General features: G+C 42.8%; 2 protein-coding genes across 3 annotated transcripts; both read right to left on the reverse strand.

Moving 5' to 3' along the window:
- Positions 1 to 3,269: 3,269 nt before the first annotated feature.
- LOC133401968 (calcium homeostasis modulator protein 5-like) lies at positions 3,270 to 9,420 on the reverse strand. 2 transcript variants are annotated; one of them, XM_061675503.1, is made up of 3 exons: positions 9,394 to 9,420; positions 7,281 to 7,808; positions 3,270 to 5,317 (listed from the first exon to the last, which is right to left on the reverse strand). In XM_061675503.1, exons 1-3 carry the CDS (start codon positions 9,394 to 9,396, stop codon positions 4,928 to 4,930), a joined length of 921 nt encoding a protein of 306 aa, XP_061531487.1. In that variant the 5' UTR covers positions 9,397 to 9,420; the 3' UTR covers positions 3,270 to 4,927. The 2 variants fall into 2 exon arrangements, with proteins under 2 accessions (XP_061531487.1, XP_061531486.1); XM_061675502.1 differs by lacking the exon at positions 9,394 to 9,420 and having other exon boundaries at positions 7,281 to 8,126.
- Positions 9,421 to 11,490: 2,070 nt separating this feature from the next.
- LOC133401911 (calcium homeostasis modulator protein 6-like) lies at positions 11,491 to 13,533 on the reverse strand. The gene is made up of 2 exons (XM_061675441.1): positions 13,499 to 13,533; positions 11,491 to 11,842 (listed from the first exon to the last, which is right to left on the reverse strand). Exons 1-2 carry the CDS (start codon positions 13,531 to 13,533, stop codon positions 11,491 to 11,493), a joined length of 387 nt encoding a protein of 128 aa, XP_061531425.1.
- Between the last annotated feature and the right edge of the window lie 618 nt (positions 13,534 to 14,151).

Below are 14,151 nucleotides of genomic sequence, written 5' to 3' on the forward strand. Positions count from 1 at the left end.
TCTGCGACCCTGTATCGATTACTGGGGTCTCAACGACATAACGGTGAAAAACAGGTATCCTCTTCCTCTCATCTCCACCGCCTTTTGAGTTCCTGGAGGGAGCCAAGATTTTCACCAAACGAGACTTAAGAAATGCATATCATTTAGTTAGGATAAGGGAGGGGGATGAATGGAAAACAGCATTCAACACACCAACGTGACATTATGAGTATTTGGTGATGCCTTTTGGACTAACTAACGCTCCAGCTGTTTTCCAGAACTTTGTCAATGATGTCCTGCGTGACATGTTGAATGTGTATGTTTTTGTATATTTAGACGATATTTTGATATTCTCCCCGGATGAGGAGACTCACATCATTCATTTCCGCTCTGTATTGCAGCAGTTATTGCAGAATGAACTATATTTCCAGGCTGAGAAATTCCACAAGGCGTCCGTTTCTTTTCTGGGGTTTGTGCTGGCTCCAGGTGAAATCAAGATGGACCCTTGCAAAGTTGATGCCGTGACTAATTGGCCCACTCCCACGTCACGCAAAGATGTACAAAGGTTCTTAGGGTTCGCTAATTTCTACAGAAAGTTCATTCGAAATTTCAGTTCTATAGCCTCTCCTTTGCATGATCTTACATCGCCACACAGACCTTTTGTATGGAACCCCCTTTGTCAGGCAGCTTTTCAGAAACTTAAATCGAGCTTTACCTCCGCTCCCATCCTTACTTTGCCAGATCTCAAACAGCCGTTTGTGGTAGAAGTCGATGCGTCTGATGCCGGAATAGGAGCAGTGCTCTCCCAGGAATCTCTCAAGGATGGTAAATTACATCCTTGCTTATCTCTCACAATTCCCTCCCCTCTGCATCCACTGGTCTATTGCCTTTTCACGTTGTGCATGGTTACCAACCATCTGTTTCCTGCCATAGCCCCAGAGTCCACAGTTCCAGCGGCATTGACCTTGGTGAGACGCAGGAAGACCTGAGAGCGAGCCGCCAGATGCTGCTGCGCCAGGGACTCTCCTACAAAACCGCTGCTGACTGTCGGAGGACACTGGCCCCGAACTACAATGTGGGTCAGCGAGTTTGGCTCTCGACCAAACATTCCACTCCGGGTGGAGTCCAAGAAGCTTGCTCCCAGGTTTGTTGGGCCCTTCTCCATCACAAAGATCAACCCTGTCACCGTGAAGCTTAGGCTCCCAAGGTTGATGCGGGTCCACCCTGCTTTTCACGTCAGCCTACTCAAGCTAGCCCGGGAGTCCCCTTTGGTCCCGCCTTCCAGGCCCCCTCTTCCCCCCCGGTTTGTGGATGGGGGCCCTGTCTTCTCTGTGAAGCGGCTGTTGTCGTCTCGCCGGAGGGGGTTTCAATATCTGGTGGACTGGGAGGGCTACGGGCCTGAGGAACGTTCATGGGTGCCTTCTGCATTTATCGTGGATGACTCCCTCATTCGGGACTTCCACGTTGCGCATCCAGGGGCCCTGGGGCCGTCTGGGGCCGGCCGTTAAGGGGGGGGGATTACTATCATGGGTGTGTGTTCCGGTTTTTGTCTACCCCCTGTTTCATACACACCTGCTCCTGAGAGCATCTTCACCACCTGTGCCTCGTTCACCCTAATTACCCCTTGCATTTAACCTCGTGTCTCATTCTTTCTCGCCGCCAGTTCGTTGTACCTTGTCGTTGCGTTCCAGCATTCCTTGTTTCCACGTCAAAGACTCACAGTAAGACGAGACCCTGTTCCGATTATCGACCTCGCCTTTTTGCCTCATGTTTTTGGATACTGTTGCCTTTTTTGGATTGCCTGCCTGTGTATATTAAACCCCTTTTTTTTGAAACTGTCCATTTGTTTTGGAGTTGTGCATTTTTGGGTCCTATCCTCCGTTCCGCTCGACAACTTTTGATATATAAAATTTCACTTCACACAATGACAGATAATTGTGAACAAAGATCTTTCTTTCGGACCCACATCATGATTCGCCAACGTGTCAAAGGTCACAGTGTATTGCCAACTACTGCTGAGTAGGTTTTGTCAGATTTTTTTGTTTTTGTGTGTGTCTGTGTGTGTCTTTAGTATCTGTGGCTGGTATCAGCAGCCTTCACAAGTACCCTCTACCTTGAAATTAGGTTGTTATCGGCCCGATGCCGACACCTGGTATCGGTACTCGCCCATCCCTAGTTCAGTCATAATTTACCTCTGAGGTAAACGATACCTTCGATGTGGCCCACCACAAAAAATGAATTTGACACCCCTGCTCGAACCTAACTCTATTGGATGTTTCCGTCCTGAGACTACACAACACTGAAGCTGTCATTGCAGATCAGAGCCTTCCATATTCCCCACCCTATCCATTCCAAACCATAAAAATTCTCCTGTAAACACTTTAATTATTAATAGTCCTTCTGTCCATTTCACTGCTGTGACTAGATTTTCCAACAGCCGTTCCTTTGACCCGCTTGTGTAAATTTGCACATGATCCCTGTGTTTATTCTCCCCAAACTCATAAATTTAAATTAAAATATATTTCTTACTACCCTTGACAGCATTTTCCAGTCTATTATTTTAGGTTCCAGCATCAACACTGGCACCAAAGCCCATACCTGTACTACTGTTGAACATTTGTCAACAGGTTGCATACCCATCCATCCATCCATCCTTTTTCTGAGCCGCTTCTCCTCACTAGGGTCGCGGGCGTGCTGGAGCCTATCCCAGCTGTCATCGGGCAGGAGGCGGGGTACACCCTGAACTGGTTGCCAGCCAATCGCAGGGCACATAGAAACAAACAACCATTCGCACTCACATTCACACCTAGGGGCAATTTTAGAGTCTCCAATTAATGCATGTTTTTGGGATGTGGGAGGAAACCCACGCAGGCACGGGGAGAACATGCAAACTCCACACAGGTGGGGCCAGGGATTGAACCCGGGTCCTCAGAACTGTGAGGCTCACGCTTTAACCAGTCGTCCACCGTGCCGCATACCCAATAAAAATCTCCAAAGATCATTACGTTTTGATTGGACCGACCAGAGGCTTACAATTAAGAGAAATAGGTTGCATACCCATTTCTCTTAATTGTAAGCCTCTGGTCGTGTCATGAACGGAACAGAGGATAGGACCCAAAAATGCACAACTCCAAAACAAATGGACAGTTTCCAAAAAGAGAGGTTTAATAGACGGGCATAGGTCGGTACACAGGCAGGCAATCCAAGAAAGGCAACAGTATCCAAGAACATGAGGCAAAGAGGCAAGGTTGATCATCAGAACAGGGTCAAAGTCTTACTGTGAGTCTGTGACAAGGAATGCTGGAACGTGACGACAAGGTACAACGAACTGGCAACGAGAGGGAATGAGACACGAGGTTAAATACAATAGGTAATTAGGGTGAACGAGGCACAGGTGGTGAAGATGCTCACAGGAGCAGGTGTGTGTGAAACAGGGAGGGGAAGACAAAACCCGGAACACACACACACACACACACACACGACATGTCGGTCCTATCAAAACTTAATGATCTTTGGAGATTTTTTTTTTTTTTTTTAAATTGCAAAAATTCACATCATCATAAAATAAATACCTATGGGTGGCCAAATGTAATATATTGATATCAACAAATTAAACGTCATGTTACTACAATGTACATGCGTTGTCTTTACGTCGACCTCCCCAAAATGGCCACCATGTAGCGCGCTGGCGTATCTACTTCTTCATTTCTATGCATAAAACAATTGAAACATAAAGTGACAGTTGTAACTGAAAAGCTTGCTTCGGTATTCTTAACCTCTTTTGGCCAAAGAAATGGTTTTGTCTCCCTCCTTTCTTCCTCATATGAAATATGAATTTAGGAAACATGCCTAATTTCGGAGTCAGATGGGAAAGGCGCCAGCACACCAGTGACCCTGCACGCTAAGTGACAGGTTTATGATTTGCTGCCGTCCTGTAAATACTTTTGTCTTTACCGGCGCTCACGTTAACGCTTCGGCAAGTTGAAGCTGCTTGCCTTGGTCGCTCACTTGGATGAGATGGAACCGCCGCCTCAATAAGGGCCCATTTCAGCAAGACGAAAAATACAGGATGTAAAGTATTCTTTAAATCTTGATCGTCAGGGCATTTTGATGAAAGCGTGTCAAAGGCATGTTAAGACAGACACTTGGGGAGAGTTTGAAATTGTTAAAAAAAAAAAAAAAAAAAGCATATTTCATTTAATCCAGGAAAAGCTTACAGACTTGTACACCTGTTTTATTGGTGGAAAAACAGACAGGGTCAGTGAGGTCCTACTGTTCTCTCACTGTAGAAATGGACACACACTCAAACTTTATTTAAACGATGCAAATGCGCGTTTTAACTGTTAGCGCTGGACCAATTCATTGGCTCAGCTTCTTTTGCTTTTAACCATGTCAGTGAGCAAATGTATTTAACAAATGCATTATTGCGTTGTAAAAATGGACTTTGGGACTCCCAAGAACAAAAAAAAAAAAAAAAAAAAGTGACTGTATGTTGTTTACACAAAATAAACATTTTCTTACATCTACTCACACGGATGTACCAATGCATGTTTAACTGTCACACTACCATGTTAAAGATGCTGTGTTCGTTTTACATATGCAAGTTTAAGTGCATGTTTTTATACAGAGATCATGCAATCATTTTTTTCAACACTCAAATGTATCCACCATTATCAAAGTGTTGCATTCAAACTCGGAAAGTACTTAGACTTGTCAATAGATATACCAAAACCACAGTATTGTCAGTCATATAGTAAGTGAATATTATTTGCAACTTATTAAGTTTTCTAATATGTTATTTACATATGTATGTGCAGATCCAATGCATGGCCTTTGTAGAATTAATAGCCTTAAAAGTAACGAGGCAGTGAAATAGAGTGGTTGAGCCCTTCAATGGTTCTGTAATATTCTCCCCAGTCTGCTGTTTGTTTCACACACACAAAAATGTCTATTTCATTTCAATTCCATGCTCCAAGTCCATGACAGGTCTCTTCTCTGGAGCAAAGTCCCTGTCTGCTCTCTCCACGTAACGTTGCAAGGTACTGTAATATTGTTCGCTCCTTGAGAAAGCGTAGAGTGCTGAGATCTCCTCCCAGGCCTTGTGGTTGGGGAAAGGGAATGGAACGGGATCCTTGTTCTCAAAGAAACTTTGTAGGTTTCTTTCAGCCAGTTTGGAGGCATACTCCAGAGTGTAGGCATCGAAGTGCTCCTTTTCTTTCTCCACATAACGTTTCCAGAATGTGAGCTGCAGGAAGCTAACTTTGGAACGGCAGTTAGTGTAGCAGGTTCCAAGAAGCCCAAATGTAGCTGCGATGATGATAATGCACCAACCCAGAATCTGCAGACACAAACAATACAAAATGATGTTCAACACTCTAACTATAATACCACATACCTGTGACATTTTGATCAATTACTCAATCTTGATGATTCGAAGAATATTGACATCAAAGACTGTAAACTAGTTTTTCCTATGATTGTTCATCATTGTATTCATCCATCCATTCTCAACACCACTTATTCTGTTCACGGTCACAGGGCGCTGGAGCCTATCCAACCATTTGCACTCACATTCACACCGTCACTGAGCGGGAACTGAATCCACGCTGCCCGCACCAAAGTCAGGCGAGTGTACCACTACACCATCAGCGACTCATTGTATTCATCCATTTTCTGTACCGCTTATCCTCACCAGGTTCGCGGGCGTGCTGGAGCCCATCCCAGCTATCTTCGGACGAGAGGCTGGTTACACCCTCAACTGGTCGCCAGCCAATCGCAGGGCACATACAACCATTCGCACTCACATTCACACCTACGGGCAAATTCGAGTTTCCAATCAACCTACCACGCATGTTTTTGGGATGTGGGAGGAAACCAGAGTACTCAGCCACAATGTTTGGTTCATGCTCGGTTGAAGTTACATAGGTCAAATGTAATGGAAACTATGACTTTTGCACATACTGTGTGTGATAAGTACATATTAACAACGCCTTATATAACTTCCATTGTGATATGTCGTTAATTCATTAGTATTATAGATTATTTTTATTTATTTTTAATATTACAATATAGAAGTGATATATTTGGCTTTCACTGAATACAATGATGGGCACGGTGGACGACTGCTGAGCACATCTGCCTCACAGTTCTGAGGACCGGGGTTCAAATCCCGGCCCCGCCTGTTTGGAGTTTGCATGTTCTCCCGGTGCCTGCGTCGGTTTTCTCCGGGTACTCCGGTTTCCTCCCACATCCCCAAAACATGCATGCTAGGTTGATTGAAGTCTCTAAATGGCCCGTAGGTGTGAATGTGAGTGTGAATGGTTGTTTGTTTATGTGTGCCCTGCGATTGGCTGTCGACAGGTTCAGGGCGTACCCCGCCTCTCGCTCAAAGATACCTGGGATAGGCTTCAGCACGCCCGTGACCCTATTGAGAATAAGCGGTACAGAAAATGGATGGACAGATGGAGTGCATACCAATTTCCCTTTAGTTAAATATCAATTATAATGGACCCCTAATATTTGCATCGCCTAGGGGCTGGGGCCAACTGTAAAGTAGTAAATATCCGCGAATAATTCATACTCATTATAATTGACATGAAAAAAAATCATTAAAAAGAAATGCGGATAAGCAGGGGATCGCGTCATAAACACAAAACATGAAAAAGTGGGTGAGTGCGAAAATAAGCATGGGGTTCCTCAAATAATGGGAAAAAGGTTTCCCCCTCTCCCCCCCAAAGAATTTGCAAACAGTGGAATCAGCAATTGCCAAACCACGAATACATGAGGGTCCACTGTACGGGACAACAAATATCAACAATTTCATGGTTGACCAGGTAGGCTACCACAATTAACTGACAAATAGCCCTGCTGCCTCGCAGCAAGAATATTCTGGGTTTAAATCGATCTCAAGTGAGTTTGTTTGTTACCCCTGCGTTTGTGTGGATTCACTGTCCCTCCTACAGCCCAAAAACATGTAGTACATACATGTAGTACATGTATGTTAGGGGTTCATTGAATACGGCCTGCAAGTGTAAATGAGAGCGTGAATGACTGTGAATAGCCTGTGATCAGTTCAAGATGTACCCTGCCTCTCATCCCAATCAAGAGCCAGATTACTGTTACTGTTCATAACAAAGCTGTAGAAAACAGCATAGTGGCAGGTGTAACAAGAGCCATCATTTCTAAATTACAACTCGGGGCTTGTTTCTGTAGAACGGCTCCAGCACCATGGAAAATATAACGCACACATACTACACATTACAAATGATGTGTAAATAGAAGAAGTCACAAAATTCCCTTACCTGAGATTGGGCCCTGAACATCAGCAGCAGATCCATGCGCTCCTCATCAGATAACTTGGACCTGCCACAGGGAACTCTGGCTAGCTCCTCCCGACACTTCATGGTCTTGTTTTTACAGAACAGATCCACCACCAGGTTTTCGTCGAGACCACTGACAGCGCACTCATAAAAAGTGCCATTGAGCAGGGCCACAGAGAGCCACATTATAGGAGCCACACAAGCTCCCGTAAAGATGCTCATTAACACTCTGAAGCATCCAAAGCATCTTCCACGGGGACAAAGCTTCATGGGATTGAGGCAGCACCCAGTGTAAAGCCTCCACAACCTGGCACTGAAGAACAGACCCAAGACCAGAAGCACAGCCGCGGGTCCAAGCAGAAACGTGACCCCATAGGCAAAGTTCTGGTCATGGTTGCAGGGACACTGAAAGGAGACCATGGAGAAGACTCGTTCCCCGCCTATCGTCAGGAGAGCCATAAAACTGTAGCCAATTGTGGCTTTCTGGTTCATGAAGAAACGTAGGACTGTCTGGAATTTATCCATGGTACCAGTGGGGGATTTAGATGCGCTCCACAAGTAATAAGCCAGAAAACAAGAGACAGCAGAATGAAAAAGTGGAAAAATCTGCAGGCATTTGCTCGGTCTTGTCTTGTTACAGCTGAAGACAAAAACAGCGCCCCTCCCTTTGGTTTGTGCTCTTCCCTTCAGACTCCTCCCTCACTCCCTTGGCTATTCCAACCCACTCATTGCTTTTTCATTCACCCAAATCTACTCTTTTTCAAAAGGGGAGTCATAAAATAACTAACAGTAAAAAAGAAGCTGGAGTAACATGTGAAAAATTAATACATTTCCCTTTGTCTGTTTTTGTCTGTATTCTTCAGCTGCAACTGTGCCATGAAAATCCTGCATATCCTGTTTTGCTGATTACCACCCTGAGTCTCTTGACAGTAATGCAGGCTTGGAAGCGCAGCCTCTCTTTTACAGTAATGCCCTGATCTCATTGAAAGGTCAACACATGGAAACCACTCAATCCGACCAGTCTAACCTTCTATTTCGTCTTCCAATTCTTTGTTTTTATTTCTTTTAAAAGTACCACAGTTGTTTCAGTCACATGTTATCCTCCACATACAGTATAGTTGTGTATATACCCACAAAATTACAGCAAAAATTACAAACCATCGTATGGGTCATTTTCATATAATTTAATCAATAATGGTAAAGGCACCTATAAAAAAACTAAAATTTTTAATGCCATCTTGGTTTTGTATGGGCACATGTCTCCAATGCTGAAACAGCTACACTTAAAGTCCCATTTGCAAAAAGTTGTCGATGATTTAGTAAAGGCAATCCTTATTGACAGAGCAAATGATCATGGCCCATTGAACTACACTTATTTTGATAACGGTAAAGACATCAACAGCTTCATAAAAATCGTGTCAATTGGACAATTCATGTGTGTTGCCCTTCAAACTATATGGATACAAGTGCATAAATGATCCTAACTATTCATTAAACCCATTACACTCTTGTCTTTATTCTATCGTAATAACAAAGACATGCATTAGTGCCAACACTTTCACAAAAGACAGCTTCAGTGACAAAGAAGGACTGTTTGTAAAAAAAAAAAAAAAAAAAAAAAGGAACTGTGAAGACACTAAGATGAATTTGCGTTATTTTTCATGGAAAAGGCATATTAAGCAATAGGAAAAAAATCCTATATATCCCCCCAAAATAATTAGCATATTCAGAAAACATGTTGCAAATCATGAAACTTCATTTCGAACACTTAATGGTAAAGACATTTTGGCATTAAAATTTTGAAAAATATTACTTTATAATATTTTTGTCTTAGAAGTCATTATAATCTCTTGATAGATAACAACTGCCAATAATGCAAACACTTATATATATCTGTAAAATCGAATTGATGATTTTCAAAAGCAAATTCAGTGGGCCATGTCTTGACCATAATTGATCAAATTGTATGAAAATGACCGGCATCATGATGAAAGCACATTTTTGGACAAGGCATGCAAGGAGGCGAAACTTGCAAACAACAAATCATGCAGCATGACACCACTTCTTCTATTGAATGTTTTCATACAGAACATACCATTGTTACAGAAACACAGCCAGTCACCATCAACAGCTCAGCAGAATGAAGACGGAATTGCATCCACTCAGTGGTCTGTCTGTTCCAGCCTCACAAGACTGACTACTCAGACTAAGTGGCTTTTAAAAGGTTGCTAATGTGAAATACCAGAAACATACATAAGAAATGCATTATCATCTCTCGACAGTACTTCTTCTGGCACACTCATTAGGATTACACCAATGAAGTCAGTTGGTTCAGAAAGGATCACAAATACAGCATTTGTTTAGACTTTGATTTATTTATTTTTTGTTTTTATTTGAAAGTAGATTGCACAATTTACTGTTACTATTAACTATCATTTTGATTTGCATCTCAGTAACTTCCCACTGAAAATACCACCACCCATTACTTCATCTCAGGATTTATCTGTTCACAACGCAGTACAGTTCAGTGCAATTGAGTGCGTCACATTTCCGTTGTCAAAACAATTAAATGGACTGTATTGCTTTTTTGTCTTCTTTCAGTAACATTTGTGTGTCTTGGTGTTCATGAATTTATTCGCCAGTCATCTCAATAATGAGATTTATAACTAAACACTTCACTGTGATTCCAGCTCACCGACGACCCTAATAAGGAAAAGCGGTATAGAAAATACATTGATGGATGGATGGTTGACACTTTAACAGCAATAAAATATTTTTTCTTTTCACAACAAACTTCAAGCTACAGAATTTCAATAACTAAGAAAACCCAAAAGATTGGTTTAGTGCACTTAATAGAATGCTATAAATGTTAATGGTGGTGATCTCTTCTCTGGAGTTGATTCATGTCCGCCCGTTTTGACATAACAGTGATAGGTGACCAACAGTAAAGTACACACTGGGATGCAGATTGATCACTCCATCATTCTGTTATTTTTTTATATTTTTTACTGGTCATCATTTGCACAAGACAACTGTAGTTTATTGTTACATTGACAGTAGCTACCATGCAAAAGGCTTTCCTGCTTGATAGACCGTTTTCACAGTCATCATTGAGAAGAGTAACTAACGAGTAGGAAAGAGATCATTAGTTCATCTTTTATTTCCATGCGTTTACATCTGGATCCATTTTCCGTACTGCTTATCCTCACTTTTTTTTTTTTTTTTTTACTTTTTATTTCTATTACAGCATTACAAAACTATACCTAACAACAACGGCAATCAGCCAAAATTAATTTCGCAAATAAACTAATGCAAAATCTTTGTTTATTGCTGGCATAGGCTCCGGCATACCCGCGACCCCAGTGAGGATAGGTTGTGTAGAAAATGGATGGATGGATGGATTTATATGATTTCACAGTCATAACAGCACTCTGAGAAATCAACATGGCCCCGCAAACACAAATGTGTTTGTCACCCCTGCCTCGAACTGGAATTTGCAGTAAAAGATTATTCATTCATTCATTCATCTTCCGTTCCGCTTATCCTCACTAGGATCGTGGGCGTGCTGGAGCCTATACCAGCTATCGTTGGGCGAAAGGCGGGGTAGACCCGAACTGGACGCCAGCCAATCGCAGGGCACATATAAACAAACAACCATTCGCACTCACGGGCAATTTTAGAGTCCTCAAGCAACATGCCATGCATGTTTTTGGGATGTGGAAACCGAGGTACCCGGAGAAATCCCACCCAGGCACGGGGAGAACATGCAAACTCCACACAGGCGAGGCCGGGATTTGAAACCTGGTCCTCTGAACTGTGAGGCGGATGTGCTAACCAGTCGTCCACCGTGCCGCCCAGGAAAAGATTACAAAATTGTACCAAAGATTGTACCATTTACTGATGCTGCTACCAACAGCCAATAAACTAATCAATTTTGAACAGGAACAAACGATTTATGCTGCCAGCCCTGTACAGGAAGTGGTTGGCTGTGTGAGGTTACATTTCCTATGTGAAACCACTGAGGCATTTCGATTTAGCACCATGTAAACCTCAGACTTTATTTTCACAAGTGTATGACTTTTTTATAATCTGTATTCATTTTCCCTTACTGACCTAAACAAGCCTCTTATAGACATATTAAATAGTTTGGCAAGTGTAAGTTTAAAATGGACTGCCCAGCTGATATAACTCCTTACAGCCCCATTCCAACTTCATCCACAAAATTAAGAACTGCTGGATTGTCTGAAGGTGACTCATCTGATTTGACCGAGGCCATTCTCATCATCCCAGTCTCCACGTACTTGTGTAATGTGCTGTAGTAGTAGTCTTTCGTGCTGAACTTGTAGAGCGTAGAGATTTTCTCCCAGTCTTTGTTGGAGGGAGTGATTACATGTTGGGACATTGTCTGTTTGAAGAAGCTTTCCAGGTTTCTCTGTGCTAGTTCCTTGGCATGCGTCACAGTGTAGGAGTCCATGAGGTTGCTCTCCTCTTGAGAATAAACCCTCCAGAACTTGAGCTGCAGGTAGCTGACGGGCGAGGTGCACCTGCTAAAAAAAAAAATAGAGCGTTGGACGTTTCCATGTTAGCAAGCTATAGACCCATCTCAGATCTCCCTTTCATCGCCAAGATTGTTGAGAAAGTTATTTTTAATCAACTCAGCAATTTCTTGAACTTAAATGGACTTTTTGACAAATTTCAACGAGGGTTCCGAACTCATCACAGTACAGAATCTGCTCTTATCAAAGTGTTAAATGATATAAGGTTGACTACTGACTCGGGAAAGGTGTCAATTCTGGTCTGGTTGGACCTCAGTGCGGCTTTTGATACGGTAGATCGTAATATACTGCTGAACAGGTGGGCAGGAATAAATGGACAGTCCTTAAATGGTTCAGGTACGACCTGGAGGAAAGGATTTATTTTGTAACCATTGGAAGTCCTCAATCTCATCGAATGGCAATGACCTATGGGGTCCCTCAAGGGTCAGTTCTTGGACCCTCCTGTTCAGCCTGTATATGCAACCTTTGGGTCAAATTCTTTAGAACTTTAATTTTGACTATCATAGCAATGCAGATGACACACAATTATATCTAGCAGTGTCTCCAGATGACTACAGTTCAATTGAGGTGTTGTGTCACTGTCTAAAACAGATAAATGTCTGAATGAGCCAAGATTTTCTTCAATTAAACCACAACAAAACTGAGAAAAAAATGTTTGGCAATAAAGAAGAGTATTGCTGTTAGTAAATACCTGGAGTCACTTTTTTTAAAAACCAAAGGCCAAGTCCGAAACCTTGATGTTCTGATAGACTTTCAACAGATATCAAATCAATTACTAAAACTGCCTTCTACCATCTGAAGAACATATCAGAATCAGAATCATCTTCATTTGCCAAGTATGTCCAAAAAACACACAAGGAATTGTCTCCGGTAGTTGGAGCCACTCTAGTACGACAATAGACAGTCAATTGACAGAACACTTTTGAGACATAAAGACATTGACAAAAAAAAAAAAAACAACAGCTTTTTTTTCATCCAGAGTGAAGGGCTGCTGTTTCAGCATCCTGAGTCCAGCCCCTGTGTGTGTGTCTCTGTGTGTGTGCATGCGTGTGTGTGTTTGTGCGTGTGTGTGTGAGACTGTGTGTGTGCATGCGCATGTGTGTGTGTGTGTGTGTGTGTCATGAGTGCTTTGCAGGGTTGACATGTTGGAGTCTAACAGATGCACCTTGTCATTCTAATTACACCTGACTGCTCTTAAGACGTCACTGATGGCGTTGTGGTACACTCGCCTGACTTTGGTGCAGGCAGCGTGGGTTCAGTTCCCACTCAATGACGGTATGAATGTGAATGTGAGTGCAAATGGTTGTCCGTGTCTATATGTGTCCTGTAACTGACTGGCAACCAGTTCAGGGTGTAGTCCGCCTTTCACTCGAAGTCAGCTGGGATAGGCTCCAGTGTCCCGCGACCCTAACCGGGATAAGCGGTGTTGTCTTAAGACGCTGTGGGACTCCAACTCGCTGCCAGACTATCAACGCTCTACGTCGAGTTCGTAGCCTAGCCACCTTGCCTATCTTTTGGCTTCCTGAAGACCTTGTGAGTTACCGCTACCTAATTCTTGTTCTTTGTCCCCAGTCTGCCATCTGCCCTTGGTCCCTGCAAACCAGTGCTCACCTCTTGCTTTCCACTGACAACACGGACTCCTACCCTGCCAGACCGGTCCTCGTTGGAACCCTGCCCATTCCGGATTTTTTTCTCTGAGTTCCTTTGTTCGCTTCCAACTTGCAAAAAAACGTTATTCACAAACTCACTTCCCTGTCCTCTCTGCATCTGGGTCCAACTTGCAATCTGAATCCTGACAGAAGGCTTGCATGTGTCAAGCAGACCAGGAGAAGCTCATCCATGCTTTTATCTCAAGTAGAGTTGTCTATTGTAACGGTCTTCTTACTGGGCTCCCTAAAAAGAGCATTAAACAGCTACAGCTCATTCAGAATGCTGCAGCTCGGGTTCTGACCAAAACAAAGAGGTCAGAGCATATTACTCCAATTATTAGTATTTACACTGGCTTCCAGTCAGCTTTAGAATAGATTTTAATGTTCTGCTACTGATGTATAAATCACTAAACGGTTTAGGTCCTGAATACATGAATGAAAGGGGGACAAAGAACTAATGGAATATAAACCCAGTAGAGCTCTGAGATCGACAGACTCAGGTCAAATAGTGGACCACAGAGTCCAAAGCAAACATGGTGAAGCAGCATTTTAGCCATTATGTTGCACACAAATGTAATAAGTTGCCAACAGAAGCGACATCAGCCCCAGGTGTGCATGTTTTTAAGTCCAGGTTAAAAAATCTTGTTT

This window comes from Phycodurus eques, chromosome 4 (assembly GCF_024500275.1).
Source record: "Phycodurus eques isolate BA_2022a chromosome 4, UOR_Pequ_1.1, whole genome shotgun sequence".
NCBI classification, from domain to species: domain Eukaryota; kingdom Metazoa; phylum Chordata; class Actinopteri; order Syngnathiformes; family Syngnathidae; genus Phycodurus; species Phycodurus eques.

What these genes read in the sequence shown, in the direction of transcription:
- LOC133401968 (XM_061675502.1), bottom strand. Translation starts at nt 7,823, where the DNA reads ATGGATAAATTCCAGACAGTCCTACGTTTCTTCATGAACCAGAAAGCC. An exon ending in TGTTCAGGGCCCAATCTCAG is followed by an intron (nt 5,318 to 7,280) that starts GTAAGGGAATTT and finishes TTGTGTCTGCAG; the next exon opens with ATTCTGGGTTGGTGCATTAT.
- LOC133401911 (XM_061675441.1), bottom strand. Translation starts at nt 13,533, where the DNA reads ATGGGCAGGGTTCCAACGAGGACCGGTCTGGCAGG. An exon ending in ACGAGGACCGGTCTGGCAGG is followed by an intron (nt 11,843 to 13,498) that starts GTAGGAGTCCGT and finishes TTTTTTTAGCAG; the next exon opens with GTGCACCTCGCCCGTCAGCT.